A 26,953-nucleotide genomic window follows, 5' to 3' on the forward strand; every position below is an offset into this window, starting at 1 on the left:
CCCCGCCGCGCGGCCCCGGCCCGCTCACCTCCGCCGGGCGGCACCACGCAGCCGGCCCCGCCGCCGTCTCCTCGCATCGCGCCGCCGGAGCGCAGCCGAGGGCAGCGGGCGGGGTTACGCGCACGCGCGGCGCGGGCGGGGCCGCGGCAGGTGACAGAGCGACCGGGGCGCCGCATCCCGCCGGGCTGAGGGGAAGCGAGGACCGCTGGGGAGCCGCTGCCATCCGCGCACGGGCAGGAAGCGCCGGGCTGCGGGGCGCGTAGGAGCCCCGGCAGGGACGGGGAGCGGAGCCGGGAGCGGCGGGAGGACAAAAGCACATCCAGTGCAGCTGTACCGTCCTTCTTGAGCGCTGCTGCCGCCCATGGCGGTAGGAGGAGGCACGTGAGAGCTGCCTTCGCCCCTGCAGGCCCCTCGCAGCTTTCCGACACGAAGCCCAGCCCCCCTGTGGCAGGGTGAGCTGCTACTCCGCTCGGAACCAGCACTGACCTTCCTCGGGAGCTCAAGGCTTCGCCCGCAGGGCATTAGGAGCTTGGCCAGATATGAAGTTAAATCCTAAACTTTCCTCCATCCTGTCGGATATTTTCCTCCAGCTTTTGAAACACAACGTTAGCAAATTAAGTTTAAAATCCTCCCCAAGAAAAATGTGAACACAGAGCCTGCAAAAGTTCTGCCCACATGGCTAAAATTCAGAGGCACAAGCAGCCGAGAACAGGTCTTCACAGTAGGAAGCATTGGGCAACTTTAATAACAGGTAAAGCAAAGAGCCCCACCTATAATAAGCACCAAACACACCTCCCTAAAACAGATAGCGTTGAGATGGGCTGGCACTCTCCAAACAGAAGTCCCAGTGTCAATATTTTAAAATTACCTGTTGAATAGAATACTCAAGACAGTTCTCAAGGTACGTTAGCGCATTGCTTTTTCATTAGAGGAGAAAAAGTCTTGTGTAAGTCCTGTGCTTTTTCCAGATCATGAAGAACTTCTAATGCTGTAGGCTCAAGATGAATTTTGTGATTAAACTGTAAGAACAGCTTGTGATCAAGCTGTAAGAACACTGAACAAATGAGGTAGTTACCTTCACTACAAGCCCTCAATCCCACTGTGCCTGGACAAAAGCAGGAGAGAAAGCCAATTGCCACACTTCAGATGCATTGAAACCATATTCTATTTGGTTTCAAAATTAACGACCATGATAAGTTAACCTCTTGCAACAAAGCCCTGCAATTAATTACCCCTATCACATAAAACCAGCATGATGCATACATATAGGTAAGAAAGGCAAATCAAGACTGAACAGGCAACGCTTGTTTTTAGTCCTATTTAATTCCCAAGTACTTGAATTTACAACCTTCAATATTCTTTAAAAGGCAGTAAGGTGTGTAATTATTATTTTAATTAGCACAGTAGGACATACCATTTGTCGAGTACCATTAACTGGGAGCACACCGCTGACAGCAGAACTGTTCCTGACTGAGCCAATGCATTTACACTGCCATGAACAGTAAGAAGCCCCAACAGAACGTTTGTTTGTTTCAGGTTTATTCTGTCTGTCAGATTCCTGCACTTCAGAGATGTTATCACAGCCACAATGGCAGCTGTGATCTACACCTACAAAGACAAGCAACAAGATGAACAGAGAAAAGTAAAACAGGCAAGTCACCTCTGTGCATATCACAGAAAAAAAAAAGAAACCAATTTCACAAAACTTTCCTCCCAGTAGCAGGATAAATTTAGGGTAAGGGTGATCACAAAACATGAAAAGATTAACAACTAATGAAGAAAACAGTGACTAGTACAACCTCCTTATCAAGTACGCAGCATGAAAAAGACAACCAGACAAAAATCTGAAGGTAATTGCAGATATGGAATGCTGAATAATGATACTTTATCATTGTTCTAACACCACAATAAAGAGCTGGGGCAGAGAAGCAGAGAAGACATACTGAACATGCCTCCAGTTCAGTTCAAAACAGAAAAGGTGAGGGGGATGTTTAGCCTTGTTTTTATATTGCTTTGATCATTTTTTGAAGCAGAGACAGAACAGAGATAAAATTGTTGGGAGAATCTGTTAAAAAGATCAGAATCAAGCTGTTACTTTAATGATAGTGTTACTGAGCTCTGCTTGCATAGACTTCTCTTTAAACACAGCTATAGATACATTTTGCAGTCAGAGGTCTTTGTAAGGGCTTGACAAAGCATGAAGTATGCTAAAGAGCATCTTACTTGCACATTAGAGTAGAAAATCAGTTTGTACAATTCATACAAAATAATATATTTGAACTTTCTTCACCTCCATTCACATACTATAAAAGGAAGTTGCTAGTACCTTATCCACCAGCTGAACACAAGATTTTCCTCTCTGAGGCAATCAAAAATTGCTTTACTGAGCAAAATGGAAATCATTCTTTGTTATCTCTGCTATTAAACAGTACACCAATTTTGTGAGTAATTTCTCTTTTCAAACCTTTTCTTCCAGGTGAAGAGACTCCAGCAGTTCTAAGCCACCGTTACTCTTTCAAAGAAACCCAAAGCACATGATCCCTGTATATCTCCTATGTATGTCTTTCCCACAGCCCTTTCTAAGGGCTGATATTTCAATTGTAATCACTATGTTTGCATTAATCACTGATGCTGCTATCTGCACTTTCCATCTGAGCTGCACAATCATGCAGTTAACTTCTCGCTTGTACCATCACACCATATACACGCCAAGATTCAGAGAAAACCGGAAACCAGCACTTCATTCAAGCTGTAAAATACGATGAAGTTATCTCTATAAGTTTAAATAAAATCAAGAATACTGAAGGATTTGTTTCCTTGAGTTTGCATTCAACTTCAACTTGCATGCTATTAAACCATTCTGTAATAGAAGAACAATATTGCTGTTATAACCTACTACTGGCATACATCCCTACCCAATAATTTCTGGTAACTCAAATATAGAACTCATGCTGCAGAAGCTGGGTTGCGCTCTTAACCATCACAAGTCAAAGAAGTTTGGCTGCAAACATCTTTAATATGAATACAAAATTCACATCGGATATACGTTCTGGGGAATGTAAACTAACTATTACAAGAGATTCTGACAGAATCAAAACATAAAGAAGACTGTCAGGCCAAGAATTTAATGAGGAATGATTAAAAAGTTTGATTTACCGTTACATTACAATTCTGTTAAGCACTGAAAACTTTAAGAATGTCAGCTGAAAGGCATTTGAACATACAGTACATAAATCATACAATCCACACAGTTGTAAATAACATATCTGAAGTATTTCAGTTTTACTTCATAGAACACAAAGCAACGTAACATGTGCAAATGAGGACTCCAATAAACTGAATTTAAAATGGATATGATAAAACTGACAGAATTTTACATTTGACTACACTACAGACGGAGAAATTAAAAAGAAGTATCCTCCACACTGCTCTCATTACTGAAGTATGCTTTTCAATTAAACAGAAAAATCATACTGGCCCAATCTCCTCACTCAAAATTCTAACTGCCCATGAAGGTCAACTAAAGCTTTTACTTGTTCTAAGTACAAATAAACAGCATTTATAGTCTCCTTTCCCATGCTGGGAACCGACAAACTGTTTACATGAAAAGGGTTTTTGCATCATGTACACTGGTTGAAAATATCTTATAAAAAGGCACATACCTGTGATTTAAGGCTAGTATGGTTGTTTTTTCTTTTCCCATAAAGTAAGATTCTAAATGAGATTAGTACATCGTATGGTTGGCTTCACTCAGCAAACCACTTGGTGCAAAGCAAAGATGTGTGCTTAGAAGCCTCAGACTGCCAGTGATTCTTGCTTTAGTGTTTTTTTTTTTTTTTTTTTTTTTATCTCTACAATGGAAAGGTACATCTTTTAAAAAGGCATCTGCTACAATTGTACTAGTCAGAGCCAACCGCTACTGCTGCCTTACACGCATGTACTGCATACAAGCCTCATATTATTAATTTGCAAAATATTCTTTTAACTCTCTCCTTTTTAAAAGTCATATGAAAATTATTAAAGATGTTTTCTCTATTTGTCTATAAAATACCAGATGTTGGTACAAATCATGTAAATCTCCATTTGGAAATATTCTGACTAGCCACCAAAATGACCAGAAATCACAAACATAATTTGTCAGTGCAAATCCATATAGTTTTTTTTTTTCCCCTCCCTCCCTCTCCCCCCATCCCAGCTACAGAAGTAATCACCAGCCTTCACGTACAAAACGAGTGCTCTGTATTTGAAATGATAGAAATTATGTTTAGTTACCTTAAAGTTACCCATTTTCCCAACAAATTCAGTTTTACAATGTCATAAAAGGGAAAAAAAAAAATTAAAGCTCTCTGTGCAAGAATCACTATAACAGTCCTCCAACCCCAACCCTTAATTCTTATTAAAGATTTTAGGTTAACATTGGGTCCTCTTCTCTCATTACTGTTCTTCAAGCCAGGATGGAGCATCTGCTCCAGGAGTTTTCAATTTGATGTGAAACTGTTTAAGTGTCTGTTCAAGCTGCTTTTGATTCCCAGCGAAGTATGCTGCAATAGCATTGTGGAACAGGACAAGCTGATTGTGCAAGACCTTCACCTGCAGACAAGGGCAGACATTCGTTAAGATGAACATTCAGACACTGTCTGTCGTATGTCCATTACAACAAAATAGGCTTGTTTGAGATGCTCAGACTTCATACAAGATTCAGTGCGAGTTTCAAAATAGATATACAAAACGCAAATACAAAATTCTGTAACATTAAAGTGATCCAGTATTTTCATAAAGCACACTTAACAGTCAATAGCAACTCAACATACATGCATGGCTCTGAGTATTGTCTCCTATTTATTTCCATGGAAACTACAACAGATACAAAGAGCACAATAACATTGTTTAACAGAGCAAATTCTCAGCTACAAAAAATTTTTTCAACATGGTCACCACCACTAGCAATGCATTTTCAACAGCAATGAACGAGAGTCTGCATGCTGCACTCATAAAAATCAGCATGACTGTCCGGAACACAGCTTGACTTCCATGTTGCTGTCACCACTGCTAAAACGCACCACCCACCGCCTCACTGTGCTCACATCCACTGTCTGATTTCCATGGATGTTCAGCAAGTGTCAATGAATTTCAGTGAGTGTCATTTTTTCCACACGCAGGAATTCAATGCCACATCTTTGTACCATATGCATTTCTTTGTCAGATACCATTTTGTCAGACTGCCCCTCTGCTGCCATCTGTCTCACAGCAACAGCATGTAATGGGATAGTGGCAGGAAGGTTCACCTTCAATTGCATACCACCAACATCAGCCTCTGACACCCTGAGCTAACAGAATAAAATAGGAGGCACTGCTTTCAGAGCAGCCTCCACACATGGACTGAAAGCAATTCACTAAACAGATGATGCTATCACCTACCAAATAATTGATTATGAATACTTGCTTCTTTGAAAGTAGATGCCACGCTACTGCTCAATATACTTACCTGCAAGCCAAGCACAGCACTTGATAAACACATTTAAATATACAGTTCATTCGCCCCTCATACAAAGAAGTGTATTTTCTAGCTCTTGTACACTTAAATCAAAAGCAACTGATGCTCTTTCCCAACAATACTTCTTCTTGCCCACCTCTGGTAATGCAGGATTTGCAGCACTTGGTCACTGTTTTGATTGTAACACGTGTAAAGTAGTTGTGAAACACAAAGCTCCTCACAGCAAGAACAGTGCAGGCAGAAGAGCACAAGAGCAGCTGGAGGACGTCTCTGTTTCACTTCTTATCTAGTCTACAACATCAAGCTAGCTGATCAAGTCTAAGTCAAACAATTGTGAACATTTTCAGTATAGAACCTCAAAGACATGAATAATGACTAGTACGATGAAAAGGCATCTTCCCAGCTTTTCCCTGTAGCCAAAACTCGTTCTTTTTTTCCTACCATGTATTCTCAGCCCAGCACAGCCCTACTCTTGCATCAAAGAACCCCACTACTTCAGCTGGTGACCCTGGGCCCATTTCCAGCCTACAGGAAACTTCATCCAGTTTGCCAACATGGAAGAGAACAAAGAAACGGAGGGGTTGACTGAGCCCAAAGGGATGAAGACATCAGCACAGTCCAAAAGGGACAGTCTACTCCTATTACGATGGGATGTAAAACTGTCCCTGGGTCTGGTTTAGTCTATGACTACCAGTTGACCGTGCTTTTACAGGTTATTGAACTAACATGCTCTTTTGAGATTCATGCGATTTAGTTTATTGCCTTCATTCAAGAAAAATGTTGAAGTAAAAAATGCTATGCATGCTCTTCACAGAACATCAAGGTCGGAAAAACCTACAAGATCATCCAGTTCAACCATCCACCTACACCACATTCTCACTGGATCATGTCCCTCAACACAGAGTCTAAAGGTTCCTTGAACACCTCCAGGGTTGGTGACTGCACCACCTTCCTGGGCAGCCCGTTCCAGCACCTGACCACTCTTTCAGGAAAAACAGCATTTCCTAATGTTCAGCGTGAATCTCTCCTTGCACAAGTTAAGGCCATTCCCTCTAGTCCTATCACTAGTTACATGAGCTGGGGATCAGCCTCTTCTCTCACTACAACCTCCCTTCAGGTAATGACAGAGAGCAATAAGGTCTCACCTGAGCCTGTCCTCCAGACTGAACAATCCCAGCTCCCTTAACCGCTCCTCATAAGGCCTGTGCTCCAGACCCCTCACTCAAGATGTTACTGCTCCTTCCTTGCTTCTTCAGAAGCTGATTACTAAATGAATTTAAAAAATAGCTGTGGCATCTCCACTAAATTTCTAAAAACAAACAAAAAAACCCCCAACAAATACCAACAAACCAAACAGAAGCAAATCCTGCCACACTACTAAGAAGTATATATCCAACTCCTCTCCTTTAAGCTCTACAATGAAGCAGCAGTCAGCTGAGACAAGAGAGGAACCTCTAATATATCAGATCACCTCATGTCCTCTGAAACAAAATCTGAAATCATAGCTGAGAACTAGAATACGAGAATCCAAGTTCAAGTCTGGCCAGATTTCCCTGAAAAAATTTCAGTCTTCTCTATTTCCATAATCACCCACCAATTCCTACGTTCACACTATTTTTCTCCTTAGCCCTGCATTGGCAAAACGTTCAGGCAGTTGTGCAGTCAGTTGGATTAGGGAGCAGATCTAGATTAAAATTAACCAGACAACAATGTATTTGCTTTAAGCTCTATCTATGCACAGCTGCAAAAACACTTTTGTAAACACAGAGAAAGCACAGCTAGGGAAGAGGCATAGACAGGAGGAATAGACCACTTTCTTCCAAGTCTACAAGTCGCTGCTAGACTGCAGCACTAAAGGACAAGTGTTAAGCACTAAGTTGTAGCATCCATTCCAGGGAACAATTCCAGTTGCTAGAATACAGGTTCCAATGTGTGCTTAACGTGTCTGTCCAAAAGCCATCGTGACTTTTCAGTCGAAATTCATCTAAGTTGTTGTTCCCTCTTAATAAACTATATGCATATTTATTCCTAATTAAAAGCTGAGTAAGCACTCCATAATACACCTGGCAAACTTAAGACTCAAAGTAAAACTGAACTTTGTGGATAAACAAAAATAGATGTAGTCTAAGAAGATGCAACTTTTACATTTTGTATGCAAGATAATGTAGGCTGGAATTGAGTTTTCACCCCTGGATATTCTAAACATTTAAAGTTGTAAAAATATTGTCTTCTGCCCTCCATACATGCTTCCCTCTCAACGCATTATTTTCTGTAGCACAAAAGGTTAAAAAAAAAAAAAAAAAAAAAAGAAAAGAAAAATAGGCTGCTAAGCTTGAGACTCTACTGTCCTAAATCCTTTATCAGCATATAGAAGACTCCAAAGGCTTTAAAATCAGCAACAGAAAACTTACACTGCTATCATACCATTCTTACTGAACAAATATCAACTTACCTCTTGATTCAGAGCCTTTACAAAATGTATTAATAATAATGACTAGAGATTTGCACATTCCAGTATATTGTAACATAAGTCTGGTAATGCCATGCCTTGTTTGATGTAGCTACTCAAATAACTATATTTGAGTTGGTTTAATAAACCTGCAATGTGGTGGGTTTTCCAAAACAGCCTACAAATGAAGTACTTCGTGAAAGCCCAAATAAAACAGTATTTTGTATGCCAGATCTTCCTTTATTTTGACCTCTCATTCTATTAAGTGGGCAGTAATTAAATTTGGGCCTATGGATGATCACACAAAATAATCGGGAAGTCCACGTTACTAGGGATGTTGTATCAGAATAACCACTAATTCCCTCGCTGGGACCACTGTAAGAGCTCAGCAATATTAAAATTGCTCTCTCCTTTGGGAGTTCTGCATCCTATATAGTCTTCAGTGTAAGCCATCTCCTAAAAAGTGAGTGCACCACACCACCAGCTGAAGCAGCTGTATTACAAATACATATGCAACTATACCTATCAGGCTCTTTCTCCTCCTCCTTCCAGTCAGGCACATGCTGTATTTATAGGTATTTAAATTATGAGGCATTATAGCAATTGCCATCACATACTTTTGGAAGAAGTAGAACATCTCTGATTATAAGAATTAGATGTTCGTTTCTGTTAGACTTAATACTTACTGATTATACAAGTTAATTGTTAGGTCGTGCTTGGACTCAAAGATCTTGGAGGTTTTTTCCAACCTGAGTGATTCTATGATACTATTTAATAATCCTTACAACATAAAAAGTAATCACCTTAAGAGCAGTCACATATACTTCATATATGCCTAAAAATTAGAAATAGTGTCTATAATGGGTATTATGGTTATCAGTTGGGCATTTCTATTCACTAATACTAGCTGAAGGATCAGTATGAGGTCTAACAGGAGCTTCACTACATTGATATTGACAAAAGATGACTGGTAATGGACAAAGGAATTAAGATGTCAGACTGGGAAGAAACACATATCACTTCGGTAACCACTGCCTCCCACTGAATCCTAGGAAACATTTTGGGCAACAGAAGAACAAAAACCCAGAAATGGATGCAAGCTAGAAAAAAAAAAACACCTCACAGATTTAGAATTAAGGTTAAACCTATACAACTTATATTATATAAAATACTACAAAGTAAGTAGAAAACAGCAAAAGGAAATTTACTTCAGTAAAACTCTTAGTAAAGAAATATATAAGCCAATATTTGAAAGTCCTATGTCTTATTTGGGAACAAGGTTACATGCTCCCGTTAGAAAATATTTTGACATCTCCAATATCAAAACAAAGAAGAGTTAACCAGTGATAAAAAGGTTTAAGCATGTGACAGTCCCTTCTGCACTTTTTTTTTTTTGGGTGGGAGGGAGGGATAAGCAAGGGGGGGAAGGGACGGAGGGGAAGCAGTAGGAAGGAAAAAACAGTCTTACAGAAACGAAATTTATAGGCTGCAACTGTTAACAGGATGCTTGATCTTAACTCAAGAACGTCACTAAGAAGCTAGCTTCACTGGTGTTTCCTAAACAATCTAATTAATGAACAAAATTCAGATATCAAAAGAACATCTTTTTAAAAATTTAATTAGAAACAATTTAGAAGGACACCGTTACCAAAGAAAGCACAGTTTAACAGTGTGCCCTGTTTGACAACTGTATTTTTGTCTGGCAAGCAGAATAAGAGGGGGGGTAAGAGTCCTGTCATTAGGAGGGCAGAGATGAAATGGCACAGCTTGAATGAACACCTCTGGGGACAAAAACTTCACGCCTACAGTTCAAAAGTTTAGAATTAGGAAACTGTAAGGGCATTAACTACAGAAAGCTGCAATTTTCAATTCAGGGTTTTTTTTTTTTTTTTTTTATTACAGTAAATTTCATTTTGAAGAAACCTCTTCACAGCTCTTTTTAATTTCGTGATGCATATCCCCCAGGACAGCACTATTAGACGTAAATATTACTGTAATCTTAAATCAGGGGTTATATGCCTTTATTGATTAGATATTACATTTTTCCTTCCATGTCAATACCTATTAAGCCTCTCATATCAACCAAAAACTTACTGCCATAAGATTTGTCATCTGTAATTGCAGTAACTTAATTAAGGGCTTTTAAAGTTGTCTCCTCTAAAACTGTATTATCCACCGGTAATTCTACTTAATTCTGAAAATTAAGTTTATTTTCTTGGCTTGCTCTACTTCTAGATTAAAATGTATTTTAAGATGAAATAGGTAAAGCATTTTTAGCAAAGCAGACTTCCAGGACAAAAGGTAATACAACACTAGAAGAAGGTGTAGCTTACCTTATTTTCTTCCAGAAATTTCAATTTGATAGATACATCATTACGCATTTTGTCATATTTCTCTTTATGCACTTGAAACATCTGTTGTGATTGCTCAATCTTTGGTAGAGTGCTTGCATCACGAGGGCCAAGATTCAGTTCTTCCAGGTCTGTTCGATAAGCATCATATTCAATCCTGAGAAGAAAGAGGGGTAGGAAAAAATCTAAAGGCTAAGTGCCTCAAAACAGACTTCACATATAGGGCCAATTACAATAGCAAATTAACAAAGCAGTCAAGTACAGAAAACAGTGATGAAACTTGTCAATTTTCTAGATAAATAGGAGGAAGAAAAAACAACACTCTTATGTACATCATATAAAAAAGCCTCAACAAATACCCTTGCCCTTCTGCTCCTGTCTCACCCACATGCTTCCAACCTTTTGTTTTCATGAAATCATATAATGGTTTGAGACCTCAAGGACCATCAACTTCCTACTCCCCTGATGCAAGAAAGTTGCCAGCCACTAGATCAAGTACTAGATCAGGTTGTCCAGTGCCCCTACAGTCTGATCCTAAACACCTCCAGAGACAGGTGCCCTCCTTGGACAGCCTGTTCCTGCTATGTGCTGGCCTCAGTGATCAGGTTCTTTCCTGGAACATCTCTGCTTATTAACTCAGTTATCTAGTCAGAACTGGTCTTTTGTCATAAGAGTTTTCAGCAAGAGCAAGCGAAGCACTAAGAGCTGGACATCTCCTTTAAGCGAGCAATGGCTCACTAACTGTGTCACAAAGATTTTAAAACGTTCCAATTACAGTCACTATCCCAGAACTGTCTTGGAATTTGCCTGCCCTAACAGAAAAGCTGAAAGAAAACATTTTATTTATACCCTCCTGATGGTCCATCTAATTTACGTAGGAAATCAGACACACTGGACCAACACAGCCACTGAGGGAGCTGAGTCTCAACAATAAACACTTAAGTTACTCAAGTAAACACTTAAGCTAATTCTGCAATCAATGGTTATAACCAGCTTGTAAATAAGACAAAGCATTTCCTAATTTATCTACCCAAGTCAACAGTAATTAAAAAGTAAACATGTGCCAACAATAAAAAGCACTAAATAAGAAATTCTGTCCTAGGCACTGCTAGTGAAAATGGAACTCATGTTATGCACGGGCACTTGCTTGATAACTTTTTAATTGACCCATCTAGTCTTCATATATTACTATCTAAAACAAAAAAAAGAAAAAACACAACTAAAAACTAAGCCTCCTTGATATCCTTCCATGTTAGCTGGTACAATGACATTAGTTAGATCACACAAAGACATACACAGTCATACCTTTTCTCTTGTTTTAATGAAAAAAAAATATCAAAATAGTCTTTAGAATACTCTGAAGTTGTATTTTATTCTATCTGGCACTGTCTTTAGAAACACTGAGTACATTTCCATTAACAAAATTATTTCATGTTAAGTTTTCTATTCATCAGTATAAAGTATTTTTAGGTGGGAAAAGCTCCTGTGGAATATTATTAGTGTAAGGATATCAGTGAATTTCTCTTCTGCTTTCCATTGTTACATAAAAGCCCACTGAACAATGGATCCTTGCCAGATAAGCTAGTTTTATATTTTAAAACATTAGTACAGATAGATGAAACAAACACAGTAACAAGCTTTCTCTTTTTTCGTTCCCCTTGTCCTGCTGTACAGTACTGCTCCTTTGTACAGTGCCTTCAGTGCCATGGAGCACTTGACCAGGTACAGCAACTGACAATAGCCAGAAATCAGTCAGGGTCATGCACAGCCCTGCCCAAAGCAGGGCTCTTCCTCCCATAGTTTTCTTTTAGTTTTAAAATAATGGAATGTTCTGTATCAACATGTGATGGATGCCAATTTTAAAGGAACAAATAAATCTATTTCTGGCTTTAATACTCTCTCTCACATAGATATTTCTGAAACTGGAAGTAACAGAACTAAGAACTGTTAATACAAACGACTTTGGGGCTGGTGGCACAAGCACTCCAAAAGAATACATATTATCTGAGGTAACAGTAATTATAGAATTCACAGCGCTTTTCCCGATTCTCATTATTTCAAGAATTTAGGAATTAGTTCCAAAAAGGAAACAGATGAATGAAGAACTCACAGAAGAGTGGGAAACTGATGAGTACTGAAGTCCAAGTGGAGAAAGGAAAGACGAGGCACAGAAATAAATGTGAACTATTCTCTCACTGTCAAGACTGGTTATATATAAACATATATTTGCTTTGTCAAAGCAACAAAACACTTTCTTTAATGAATGAAAAGAAAAAATCACAAAGGTATTTTAGGAGGGAAGAACCATACGTTCAGAATAACTGACAAGACCAACCATAAGTTTACTTTATATAACGTTTCAAGAAAAAGACTCAAATGTGTGGATGGATTTTTATTTCAGTTTAGTTCTTCACGTTGAGGCTAATTATACTTTTCAGGCCATTTGAAAGTTAAACTAAATATCAAAGCAATGACTTGCTACTTTGCTTATAAAAATGCTTTAGCATCAGAATTTCAGCAATGAAAAAAGGCAGGAAAAAACCTTCAGAACTCAAGAAACCAGGAATTTTGACTTAAAAATAGCAAAAATAAGGGTGCATTAACTACACCTTTCAGCAAATTATAAGACAGACATATACTCTTTAATGAACCTGAAAGTCAGACAAGAACAAAGCATCAATAAAGACCACAACTCCAACCACACAGAAGGAAGACTGGCTTAAAGTTCCGCACTACATCCAGAGTAAAGTAAACTCCAGGACAGGAAACCCATTATAGATGGCTATATATTATTTGCACATTAAGAAATGCCTCTTTGTTTTCCCCTTTCTAGACCAAACTTGCAACTTCTACATGAAAACTGAAGTGTTAATTACATGCACTGGGCATCAAAAGAAGCTCAGTATAAATTGTCTTTCATTCAAAGACGATTTTCACTAATTAAAATATAGCTAGATATATAATGGTTCACCTTGAAACGTTATTTGGTGTAGAAAATCATCTTAAGCTAGCAGACAGGGAAATAATAGCTACTAACTTGTCAGAGAAATAAAGCTATGAAATAAAATTACGCCTACAACAGTACATTTACAAAACACTTGAAGACATGTAATGAGGTGGCTAATGTTAAAACCCAGTTACATGTGAACTGTGTTATTATGACAAGGCTTACAGCTAACAGGTTAGTTGCTCAAATACAAGAACTAAACTGATAGAAAGTTTTTTTTTTTCCCTGAATATTAATTTATAATGAAAATAGCTAGACATAGAATAACTACCTGGCACTTTCATATTGTTTCACAGTCAATAATGTATCCTCAATTGTTTTATTCACCAATGTATTCACACTGGCAATAAAAAAGTTAATAGCCCCGAGAAGAGTCTCTCCATTTTTAGCTAGAAGTTTCTGCGTATCTGCATTGTAGCCAAACTCCTCCTATAAACAGAGAGCAGAGAAAACAAAACTGCACATCATTTCAAATCATAACATTCATCAGCAACTATATAAAAGACAAAAACACAGACATACAAATTCTGCCACTTCTGTTAGGATACAGTTACAATTAAACATGCAAGATTTCAATAGAATATTCAGTTTACAGTTTTTATGAAATCTCTCTAACATCAGTGAAGTACTATTTACAGTTTTGATACCATACGATGTTAAATGCTATTTCAGAATGATTTTTTCCTTCAACTCTGAAATCTTACATGCTATTTAAAAATGCTGATGTAACTTTCACATTGTCATTCAGCACTATTTTAATCCATCATCTCTCATGTGATTGCCTTGGTAACTCTTTAATACCAACAGGAATACCATTACATTAAATACAGTAAAATAACTCATAAGGGCACACAGCATTAATTAGCCTGTAATTTTTACTCTTGACACGTTCCGGAAAAAAGCACTGAATTTAGAAAGTCTTACCATGTTTCAATAGGCTGTAAATGACCAAAAAAGCTGAGCATTATAACAGTTCACAAGTAAAAATGTACATTAGCTACAAACTTCAAAGCAATCAGGGAGAAATTATTTCCAAGGCATTTTGGTCACATTTGGATATGTGATTCTTAATGCCTTTTTTTTTTTTTTTTTTTTTTTTTTTTACAGCAGCATAAGCACTGACCAAGGCTGCAACAATTTTCCTAATGCATGGATGCCAAATAAGTCCAATTATTTATGTCATCCATATGGCATCTTCATATTCTGCAGATGGGAGTTCTCATGAAACAGTACAATTTCTGGTTGTAAGGATTATAAAACACTACGAACATATTTGGAAATCGGTCTTTTTAGCCTTGCACCCTGCCAATAGCTGAGTCAGAAGTGCTGTACTCTCCCATTTTCTTTTCATCTGTCTAGATGAGACGCTGAAGCCAAATGGTATTTCATGTAAACATGAATGACTTCATGACAGAAAGGCTAATGGACAAGGGTAAGGGAAGAAGCCTCTAGAAAAAGAGAAAACGAGATGCAGTGGAAACAAGCAGTTTAATGGAGAAAATAGAGAGAACTTAAGGCAAATTTTCATGAGCTAAGGGCCTGCAAATGCTGCTAGAATATTACCATCTCCTTTCTTTTAGACACTGCTTATGTGTAGGCAGCCAAATCACTACAGATGCTGTTGAAATAGAGAAAAATATTTTTCAGCTGCTTTTGTTCTGACATTGCTAACTAGATAGCAACATGAGCATACAGGCAAAGACAAAAGCAGAAGTAGGACTGCCCCTCTGGCAGTATTTAGTGCTATCTTTCCCTCCTCCAGGCAAGACCACAATTAGCCTTCCAGGTGGTCCCGTGACCCAGATTACTGCAGGCACAAATGAGCAAAACCGCCAGTTCAAAGCAGGAGGGTAAGAAGGATGGGACTGCAGTGGTGTACCATATTAAAACGTGCTAGTCACCAAAACTGTCTTTTTACTGGTTCGTAGTTTCATATAAAACTTGAGTTTTGTCCATGACCTCTGCAGACACCTCTTATGAAAGGCAGGAAATCCTTTCTGTATGGGAGTTTATACTCAGTTCATGCTCTATGCACAGGTCAATTACAATTGGAATTCACCACTCTATATAATTAGAGGCATATGAGCCTGGAACCAGGAGTTATCTTTGTACCCAAAAGAGAAACAGCAAAACATATTGAAGTAATGCCTCTGTAGATACCATATTAAGATCTTATTTTGTTAACATGTACAAAAAAACTACCTATAACAAGTTATGCTTCTTTTTTTCTATTTATCAAATTAAACACTGAACTGTTCAGAAATTTTACTTTTAGTCCTGCACAAGATTCAGAGGCAATGTTATCCAAACATTCAAGAACAGGCCAGGCTACAGATGGCAACGCAGTACAGATTAAACAAAGGGAAAACACAAAGAGGAAACAGACAAACATCAGGCAAGTCTCCAAGAGGCAAAGGTTAGATAACTTTTATTACAGCAGCAGAAACCTTTATTTCATTTTCATGAACAGCCCCATTCAATAATCTACATAGGAGATGAATGACTGAAACAAATTCCAAGACCAGTAAAAGATGCTGAAAAGACCTGGAGGAACTGTATTCCCACTAGAAATACAAGCTATTCATGAAAAAACCGTTCATTAAATAAGAGCATGATTCCAGATTAATCCAGGTTTCGGAAGAAACATCCAGCTTCAGCACGCACTTCACAACAATCGCTAACTTCTGCCACAAACCACATACCCATGGTCAAGAATCAACAGATAAAACTACTCCTCTTTGGAGATTTTATTTCTTAACTGCTAGAAGTGGCATATTTTGAGATCTTCATCTGTTAGGCTATAATATTAAAAATTTCTGTACTCCAGTGGAAGTCTGATTTTTTTTTTTTTTTTAAACTAGCTACTGGTTAAAGTTCTTCTACACAAACATTTACTCCTCTTCTTTCCTATAACTCAATGAGAATAGGCAATCATGAAAAGGGAAAAATAAGAGTGACATTTAATAACAACAAACCAAATTTGGGCTTTTTCATTAGCCACATTCCAGCGAATCGTTAAGCCCCTTGACAGTGGTTTCCCAGGAGATCAGGCAGAGTATGAAATTGACTTAACACTGGAAGTACAGAAGGATTTGCATAGAAGCAAACCAACTTATTTTTTGGTATGCAACACCTACCTTCTCTTTCTTTACAAGAGTTTTGTGATCAGTAATGAAGTGACAGCGCTACATAAACTTGTCAATGTCTAAGAACAACCCAAATGCAGATAACTGAAGATTGCCTTCCTTGCTCAGAAACTCCAAACACAAAAGGAAAAATTAGTCCTCTTACCATCATTATTATGATTAAAAAAAGACTACAAGATGGAATCTCAGTGCTTGACTCTACTACAGAAAAATCATTTACTCACATTAAACATGCAGCAGTGAAGTAATGTGCCCTACTCTACCCACTGCCAGGCATATTTCCCCAGAGACATCCTGTAATTGACATGAAGTAATGCTCCAGAACGCTTTGACATCTCATTAGAAGAAAAAAGGAATAGTAAAATGCATTTTCTATACAAAGCAAAGCTGTCAGTTGCCAAGTCCAATCATCAGCTAAAGGCCAACATTTAGAAACACTTAAGAACTACAATAACTCCAGTGATATCCTACAGTTTTAAATGAATTACAGATGCTTTTAACAAAAAGAATACGTAATGATGTTAACAAATGTTTATAGGACCGGCTGCTAACTACCACACAATCTGCACAAGTCAATTGGGCTTATCTTCATCTCTGCTGTTTCATTACATTTTTTTTTTTTTTTAAAACACCATAAAAGTCTTACATGAAGTTCCAATGATTTCAAACTCAGGTCAGCAAAAGCATCTCCAAGTTGCCTTTGGGTATGTACCATCTGGAAGAGCTGTGTAGACAGAGTCTGTGCCAGTCTCAAGATATTTTCATACTTTTTTTTGTTATCTCTCAGTATATCTATTTGAGCTTCCAATTCCAGATCTACTGTTCTTGAGCCACGACCCAGTTTTTCAGAGATGATCTGACGTGTACACTGGAAAAAAATTTAAATTATAAAGAATCAAATATATCCAAGACATCACAGTATACACCCATTTTCAGCTTCAAGGGACAGATAATTATACACAATTCTTTCACAATCACCCCTCCCAATATAAGTTTGCACAACAAACTGAAAAAACACCACACTCTTTAGAAGTTCATCAGGACTCAGCAAGAACAGTTGGACAAGTCTCAACTCCTACTAAAATGAATACTCAAGTTAGCAAATCAAGAGTATAACTAATTGTTTCTCAAGTAAAAGAATGCTTATCTCTTTTTAGGTTCAGTGAATCTTACTAAGTTAAAAGAAGCAATTATTTAGCTCACAACACTCAAGGCAATTAATGAGAATATTACCAGTTCTGCATAAAAATTTCTGCTCCGTGATCTTTTAGACTTTGCCTACTAACCATCCCATTCCAGATAATCCCTGTTATTTTTTGGAATTCCCATTAAGGCTCTGGGAATGTATAAACTTTTAAATCTCATTTTCTAAGGAAGGAGAAGAAGATGGATGGAAGGGAATCTTCAGCATGTTTTTTTAAAGGTGACTCAAAACTTTCACTCATGTGTAAAACATGAAGTGTTTCTTGTTATTTATTAACATGCCTATAAAATGGAACTGATTGTTAAGAATTCTACTTGGGTCTGAAAACAAACATTCTGAGACATCCTTGCAGTTTCTTTATACAGTGAGCAGCAAGTCTTGCCTTTAGAAGGCTGAACCAGCCAGCCAATGGCTGTGACAGCTTAGACAGCTACCACGTTCCAATTGTCTGTGACATTCTGACAGAGACCAGAGACCAACATGAGAGAGCAAGGCTCCCGAGACACACCGTTTGGGCTTCCCTTGACTAATGCATAAATGTAATTTGCAAAGCAGAAAAGTGGCAAAACAATCCCTCTGCAAAACAGGGATTATTTGCTGCTATGATTAAATTCAAGTTAATCCGTGAAGTCAAAAACTAAATGACACGTTTGAAGAATGACTGCTAGAAACAGGATTATAATGAAACTCAGTAATAGACAAGGCTACAGCTTCACCTAAGCACAAGAATACAATTTTGCTGAGAGACATAAAGACCAACCCTATCTTAATTCACATCACCAGAACACATTACAGCACTGGATTTTCCAGTGTCTCCGAATTCAAGGAATTCAGTTTAGTCCAGTCTTTACTTACTTTCAAAGGGGACAAACAGACTTATAATATCTGTTAGAACTTTCCAGTACTTTTTATATTTAATAGACAAATGAAAGAAAGACTCAAGGATTTAGCCAAACAAGATGGTCATAACTGATAAACTTTGCAGTAGAACGTACAGAACATTTGGACTATTTCACTAGATTCAATCAATTAACAAGAAAGAACAGTTTATCTAGCAGATTTTTCTGTAAAGATTCATAAGTTTTGAAGAGAACAAATCATACTATCATTGAATACATCAGAAACACCAAGGCTTCCAACTGAAATTAGAAAACATAGCTTAGCAAGAAGTTTGGTAAGCTCATGATGTATTTAACAAAAAATAAGTGCTGGCTATTTAAAAAAAAAAAAAAAAAAAGAAGCTGATTCTCACATACCTATGGAAATCCAAGAGAAAAATGTAACTTAAAGAAGTGAAATTTTTTTTTGGGGGGGAAGGGTAAAAATAAATTACACAGGAATATTTTCCCCAGAAGTTATAGCAAAATATCTGAAAAGACAACAGTTCAAATGAGAATTAGTCATCTGAAATATTTTTTCTGCTTACTTTGTTAAAACTAAGGTTGAACACTGAACAAGAGCAACTAAAAAGATGTACCCAGCCACCGTTTCCATTTACTCTAGTTACAAGTGGACTGGTATAAACACAATTTCCTATGCTCTCTCACTAGCAAACAGAATATTTGACATGAACTTCATTTTGCTTTGTTCTAAAAATTACCTAGAAAAACACTGTCCAGCATAATTACACTCATTAAAAAGTGAGAAGGCATCCAAGGCATATTAAGAAAGTCAATTCTGTCAAATGAAAGATCAGCAGAAATAAATTTAAAGAAAGTTATTTTAAACTGTGTACATTAAAGGATGAACGGAGACATTATTGGACAGTTCTAATAGACCACTACTAAAGAAATTTACAAAATACATTTAGTATGTTCTTCCTTGAAATTTAAGAAATTGTCTGAAAAATTAGGTAAGCTTACTTATTAAAACTAGTGAAAGCAAAGAAGAGTTGCAACTCGCATCCATATTAACTCATAACTGAAAAAACTTCTCTCATCCGAAGAAGTCTACGTAAAGGAAAAAAAAAAAAAAAAAAAGAAAAAGCACTTGCCATTAGATCATGGAAAATAAGCAACTCCTTCTGAGGATAACTAGGGAGAAGATTGGAAAGACTCAGAACGGCCTCACAGTTGGAACTGTTTGGATCCACTGGTTCCAACCCCCTGGGCAGGGCTGCCAACCACTAGGCTGCCCAGGATCCCATCAGACCATGTAATAAGACAGTCCCCTGCTGCTATTTAGCTCCCTTCAAGTACCTGAAGGCCACATTGAGATCTCATGAGACCCTTCTCTCCTCCAAGCTGGATAAGCCCAATTTCTGTCTGATTTTATTCTGGGGAATGGAGAGCTCTTGTGCTCTCAGAAAGGCATTGTTAAAGTGCTGCCAGCTCTGTCCTGTTTCTCTGTCCCCAGAGACAGTTTCCCAGGGGATCTCATTCAATTGCATAAACAGTTTCAAGTTCACTCTCTTGAAGTTCAGGATCCTCATTCTACTCTTTGCCAGACCCACGTTCCTTGTGATCACGAACATGCAGTAACATAGTTACTGCAGCCCAAGCTGCTTCTGATCTTAACCCCTCTAATAATCTCTTCTGCATTCACGAGGACCTGATCCAGAAACACTTTATCTCTGGTAGGTCTCTGTCCAATATCTGAAACAGAAAGTTGTCATCAGTAGACAACAGGAGTCTCTTTGATTGCTTGCAGGTCACGATGTTGTTTTCCCCAGCAGATATCTGCGTGGTAAAATCCCCCATCAGGATGAGAGCCTGCAAACATGACACCTCTTGCAGCTGATTTAAGAAGGCCTTGTCAACAAGCTCCCCTCAATTAGTTGGCTTGCAGTGGACCCCAATCACTAGATGCCCTTTATTAGTCTGGTCCCTACTTTTAATCAACAGGCTCTCAACCTGTCAACAACTGATTCTCAGGGCAGCTCTTAATGAAGAGGGCCAGTAGCCGCAAAGGTAACAGCCTAGTTTTACAAGCCTCTAAGTTTAGGGAGAAAGCTAAGCAACCTTTGAAAAATTCACAGTTAGGCTAGTCCAGTAGTGTCAACTTCTGTAATTTTTCACTGGTAAGCAGTTGCTTAAACACAGTTTATACCCTTCTCTTATTTCTGTTCTCATTCATGGAGATGCACAAGAGACAAAATAGTGAGGTATACAACACACATACAGGCATATTTAATCATCATTTCACAGATGAGTATGATTTCTGAATGTATCTGCCAAAGCAAGCAAGGAGTGATACTTGCAATAAGTGTGTGAACTGGCTGAGATTGGTAAGAACACCTGGAAACAGAAACCTAAAGCAAAAAGTGTATGCCTAAGTCCTTATGGAGAAAGATGGATTTGGAAGGAATTACGATTAGCCATTAATTACCTATCCTCTTAAAGATTACAGACTTGTAGTCATTGAGAAGGATTCACTGAAGACCAACGTTTTTAGCTATTACAAGATAGCTTGTTAAAAAAAAAAAAAAAAGTAAATGTAATCTAATTTCTCCTTTCTGAAGAGAAATAAGGCAAGCTAGAATGTCCACAAACTGAAATATTATCTTTAACCAAATTAAATATGCTTTTTGTACATAAAAAGGGTCAAATTTCTGATTCTAACACAACAGACAGCATAAACCTTTTCTAGCGAGTGCAGTGTCTATGTTCACTATACTGAACATCCTCACAGGGGAGAATACCCTTCCTGGATTCAAGGCATTGGAAGGATTCAGACCTCTGTTCTACAAGAAAAAACATTTTAAAACAGATTCTTTACCTCTTTATGGCCTGACATAGTTCCCACTGATGCACATCTAGCTGTCCCCACCTCTGCCATTGGAGTTTCATCCACAATGGAAAGTTATTTTCCAAAATTCATCTTAGCTCCTGACTGTAATACATTTCCTGGCAACTGTTCCTTACTTTGTGGCTATTTTAAAAGAGTCACCTCTGGCAAACTGGTGTGCTTTAAGCACTTCTACAAGTGCCAAACAAAAGCAAAACAGACAAACTGGAAACAACAATTACAGTGCTAAGAAAAAAAAAAATAGAGCTAATATAAAACAAATATCAGAATTGCAATTAACAAGTTTATAACTTGTAGATTCACCTGACTTTTTCCATCAGATAAAATTCTACTGTATCAGCAATCAGCTTAGCAAGATGTCTTAATCACGAGCATTACATACTGAAATCTGTACGTTCTCTATTTTGAAGGAGGCACCAGACACACAATGTTCTTTTCCTTGTTAAATCAGTATCTTTATCCAGTCAAACAAAGAAAACTAAGCTTTCCATGCACATTCTTGTTTATGCTCACTGAAATGACAAATGCTTTCCTTCCACACTGCAGCGCCATTCTTCAAAAGCCATAGTCCGTTTCAGTTGCAAACTCATTTCTAGAATATATATGCACACACAAGTTTAAGTCCACATACCTTGTAAGTATTTAGGCTCCATTTCCTCACCAATTCCAACTTCTCCATTGCTGGATTCTTCACTTCATCTGCTAACACAACAGGTCCACTCTTCTGCTGAGCTCTACTCCCTACACGTTATACACAAAGTAAGTAATTAAGGCCTGTGTTTTTGATTTGTTTAAGGAATTAATAGGAGTAAGGAAGATTTGCGCAACTGCACATGCAAAAGGAGAATGAGGTGAAAGTAAACACATTGATAAATTTGTTAATTTTCAAGATGAATTCAAAACAATTACATTAAAAACAGATATAGAGCATGTGCATCTCAGTACTTTTACTTGGCAAAAGGCTTAAGGAAGCTTACCCAAAAGCATGGAGTTTACTAACCAACCTTAAAACCGTTTTAGATACCTGTTCTTTACTTTATCTATGTTTCTAACATTCCAGAAGTCGAACATTCTTCTGGACTTAGCAAATCTGAAGTTAGTTTATATCCTGCAAACTACTAAATGAATGTTACCAACTTATAAAAATTGTTGCCACAGAGTATAACTTAAAGACATGACGAAACAGATTTTCTTTCTAATGAACATTATCCTTTCCAGAAAACACATTTAGCCACCATCAAGGAAGTGTAGCTTATTTATGTTTTTCAGATTTTTTTAGCCTGTTGGTTTATGAGCAATTCATTCCATGCACCAACAGCACAAAAACAGCAATAAAGAAGCATTTGCTAGCATCAAATAAAGATATTTAGGTCCCATGAGCACGTATTCATTGTCTACGTAATATTTTCAAGCTAGTACAGGACATCACAGATTCTATGTTTTATTTTTGAAAAACCATTTCCTACTATACTAAACAGTAAAAGCTGCTAAATTCTATTATTTTAAAAGCAGTTTCTCAAAATTTATTTGTGAACAATTTTGACTACTGCTGCTCTCGCATGCTTTGAATAGTCCTGATGGCTACTTACAGTCACCTCATCACTGCTGGTAATTTACGTAAATAAGTGACTGGAAAAAACATCTATAAAGATGCCTCAAGATACTCCTTCAACATCAAGCACTACTGTATCCTTTATGTCTTCAAAATGCTGTGCAAACATTAGGTAATTAATCCTCTCAACACCCTTATGAGGTAACAGAGTGAGTTTTCTCCTTTTACATAGAAGGAAACATAGATGTTAAGTAATTTGCCCATAGGCACAAAATGAGTCAAACGGCAAAGCCAAGCTTGGGTGTTAGAAATTCCTAATCGCCACCTCATACTCTGTTTTACAGGAAAATATGAACATTTGGTGCAAAAAGAAAGCCATGAGTTTCAGCTTCAATCAAAATAAAAGAACTTGATTATGCACATTGTAGTTACTGTCTGTTAGTAGTAATTTGTTTTCAACATTATAGCACAAAAAGTAGCAAACAGAAAGGGAAGCAGAGATTACTTAGTGAACAGTTAAAATCCAGAAACCAGGAACACCAAGAGCCCCTAGAAATTATGCTTCCAAGTAAGAGTAAATCAAATGACTGAAGAGATGGAGGAGTTTTAGTACAGTGTCAGCAGAGACAAGGGCGTTATCCGCTCAGTGCTGCGATACCTGTGGGAATAATTAAATCACAACCTTGTCCAGCCAGTCTGCTAGCTGCTGCACTGCTGGCAGATATAACAGTTGATTTGGGTGATGCTGAGGAACCTGGAAAGGGGACATATTTAACCATGAAAATCCACCACCTTCCCTTAGGAGGCAACATGTACTTTTACAGATAGATTTTCAAAGCAAAGAAATATTTGTTTTAGCAACACATTAAATAGAAACATTCACAGATGCACAAATGCTTTTTAAAAGGTGCAGCTGTTCATGTGAACTACTCCAAGTTTTTGTGATTTAATTTTATTCTTTAAGTCACGATGCCAATTTTTCCTTTCTTTAAAAAGAGTAATCAAAATACAACTGGCAGCTTCATAAGTAAAATACGTACTACCAACAGAGAACTCCATGTATGGCTACTGCAGATGAAGGCACATTTTCAGTTTGAGGTAGTTTTCACTGCACGCTGCTGCTCAACAATACTTGCAGCATCAAGGGAACAAGCAGGCTCTGAAACCTGGGCCAATTTTAACTAGACTTCAACATCTACTCCTAAACCTGTCTTTTTTTTTTTTTTTAAAAAAAAAAAACAACTTAAAACACACCCACAAAACTCAACGATAACCTGTACTGATGATTATAAGAATCATTAGCTGTTAAGTCAAGTAACTTCCCTCCCAAAAAGAAGAATTTACAATACTTGCTTGTTCTCACTTCTAAAAGCACACCTTCAAATGACCTGTACTGTGTGTGCTCCCTAAGCAGTTTGGTGAGTTCTGCAACTCTTTCTTATCACATAAATGCAGAGTGACAATCTCACAGAATTTTTCAAGAGTTGAACAAAAAATAGAATGAGATAGTTTTTCCTCTGCAGTCAGGAGTCATCAGCATACCAGGGAGTGCTTCTATCACTTCTGCTGAAGAGATCTCAGATGCTTTGTAGGATTGAGAGTGTCCACTGTGTGATGGGGGTTTAAAAAAGAAGTCTAAACCTTAGCACTTTGCACTAGAACTTACCTATCACCAATAGCAGAAATGCCACTTGAAGTAACTAAATCAACACAACTAGATTTTGCCTACTAAACACATTCTACAGCACTACCAACATGAGATGCAAAACATTTTAATACGTGGGATATAAAAGCACTTGAACATCACACAGAAGCAATGAGATTGAAAGGCGCCATTGTTGTGACCTTCGATTGTTGTACATTACATAAGAGCTGCAAGTGGATCCATCCACACATAAAAGTTGGACTACAAGATCCTACTACTACAGACCTGAAGATTAAATCACTTCAGTAAGCAAACAAAGACAAGCAGTTAAAAGAAAAAACTCTAGGACTTGACACTATTAACGCAGCCCCATGCATGCTTCATTATTCAGCACCTCTTGGATCCTTGCCTTCCCCACATTACTGCTTACTTAGCCTGCAAAAATGAAGCCTTAATAAAAACACCTACACAGGATTAAGAATATTTTAAAATAGAGCTATCATTCAAATTTTATCTCTAGTTTTAGAGAGTCTAATCTTCTGCTATATCTCTCTGCCTGATATGGATAGAACATGAGGAATAATTTGAAAACAGTCTCTGAAGGAAAACTGATATCTGTATTGTTAAAAATTACATGCTTAAGGCTCATTATTTGTGTACATAACTTACTACATTATTACATATGAGCATAGCTTGAAACAAATCTAAGATATTCTTTTTCTTACAGTCTAACATACTTAGCACTTCCAAGAGCTATGTTGCAAATAGAATACAGAAAGGCCAGAATGATGAGAGGCTTGCCATCTGCCCAGTTTTTAGCTAGGCATTCTGCTTATTTCAGTCTTAAAGAAACCACAGCATTTACTTTGTAATATACATACAGTACAGCATGTAAATCACTGTTTTCATAAGCACATTTTACAAAACAGGAAATGAAGCAAAATGCAAATTAAACGTGTGACTACAAAGGACTTATTTTCACAGCTGCTCCTTTGAGATCATTTCAAACCTTTCAAATTCAGAAGTAGACTAAGCTACGAAATTCATTAAAATATCACTTTCACACACTATATCACTGCATCTTCTGTTTTTAGACAGATGGCAAACACTGACATGACTTACCTTTTTTTTCCCCCACAAAGTTTAACCCAATAAATATTTTATTTAATACTTTTATTTATTTCTTTACAAGACTTAACATGTTCTAAAGATTATAAACTAAAATTATCCTGCTCTAAACAACTGTGAATCGGTGCTGAAAAAATAAGAGAAATTACTTTAATTACATAGTACTTGGAGAGACCCATGGTGTTATCGCTCCTGACAAAACATTAAATTATGTGCACTGTTACATTAAAGAAGGAAAGACTACTTGGGAAGAGAAGTCAGTAATTCATCTGTTCCAGGTAAGTGAACTGTGTATAAAGAAAAGTTATATTTCAAATTGGTACAACACTTGTAATCTAGACTTTCAAAGTAGTGTAATTGTTCAAGTGTTTGGTTTGACACAGTTTCAAGGAAACTACTTCCCTTCCCCCAAGTGAGGGCCAATTTAACAAAAAGTTTTATCAGTCCCTTGACAGATAATAGGAGTGCAGCAGTTCTATTTTAACACCCCAGCTACCAGAGAAAAATAAGGCTGTCACTAACATACATCTCAGCCTACACATCTACATAAAAATGCTCACAGAAGCTACAGAATGTTATTTCTGAGCATATAAAATATACCTGAAGATTATAAACTGAAAGAGATTAAAAAGCAAGTTACCTTTCCCTGGAAATGGTCCTGCTTCAACAACTCCCTCTTTGGTGCTGTCAAAGTCATGAGACGTTATTTTGGTTTCAGAGAGTCCAAGTCCAGCTGGTAATGAACGTTTCAAGTCCTTTGAAATATTTGAATAGAATGGAAAACTAATGTTAAAAAAAAAACAAAAAAAAAACCAACATAAAAGCAACTACAAGGTACTACGATGTAATTTTAGCAGTTCTCAGATGGGTTTGCCTCTAGCCTGGAATGTCTTTGCCATTGACACAGCACTCCGCTACGATGCAAAATAAAACTTCAATTAAAAACAATCAGCATAGCTTGTGTATATATTTTAGATACACTGGTTTGTTCATTTAACATGCTTTCCTTCTGACATTTGCAAGAAGACAACAAACAGAGTTACAGAAAACATGAAGCTGTTATAATTTAGGATTGAGGCACAACCAGAATGCATCTTTTTGAGTAGCAATTATCAAAAGCGTGGCCTACATCACCATGCTTAGTGGTCTGAAGCTGTCTGTGGTCCAGACAATCACAGCAGTTTAATTATGCTTTTCATTAAACTGATCAGGGTACAGAAAGCCCTAAGA

At 37.5% G+C, this 26,953-nt stretch overlaps 2 protein-coding genes across 6 annotated transcripts in view; both read right to left on the bottom strand.

Moving 5' to 3' along the window:
* The window catches only part of FHDC1 (FH2 domain containing 1), a 33,232-nt gene extending 33,151 nt beyond the window's left edge, over positions 1-81 (bottom strand). The window contains exon 1 of the mRNA XM_042828464.1: positions 29-81. The gene's annotated coding sequence lies outside the window, so the exon portion shown is untranslated. The remainder of the gene's footprint in view (positions 1-28) is intronic.
* A 2,915-nt stretch (positions 82-2,996) lies between these two features.
* ARFIP1 (ADP ribosylation factor interacting protein 1) overlaps positions 2,997-26,953 on the bottom strand; it is a 38,597-nt gene continuing 14,640 nt past the window's right edge. For 3 of the 5 annotated variants that reach the window (XM_042828374.1, XM_042828377.1, XM_042828375.1), the window contains 7 exons: positions 26,364-26,478; positions 23,609-23,704; positions 22,030-22,139; positions 17,094-17,315; positions 13,573-13,730; positions 10,277-10,451; positions 2,997-4,590 (listed from right to left, as the gene is read on the bottom strand). In XM_042828374.1, coding sequence (XP_042684308.1) covers positions 4,435-4,590; positions 10,277-10,451; positions 13,573-13,730; positions 17,094-17,315; positions 22,030-22,139; positions 23,609-23,704; positions 26,364-26,478 — 1,032 coding nt within the window. In that variant the 3' untranslated portion in view covers positions 2,997-4,434. The remainder of the gene's footprint in view (positions 4,591-10,276; positions 10,452-13,572; positions 13,731-17,093; positions 17,316-22,029; positions 22,140-23,608; positions 23,705-26,363; positions 26,479-26,953) is intronic. The other 2 variants (XM_042828376.1, XM_042828378.1) reach the window with 2 other exon arrangements.

The sequence above is a fragment of the Centrocercus urophasianus genome, unplaced genomic scaffold (genome assembly GCF_019232065.1).
Source record: "Centrocercus urophasianus isolate 14NV4802_14NV808 unplaced genomic scaffold, USGS_Curo_1.0 seq_3, whole genome shotgun sequence".
In the NCBI taxonomy this organism is placed as follows: Eukaryota; Metazoa; Chordata; class Aves; order Galliformes; family Phasianidae; genus Centrocercus; species Centrocercus urophasianus.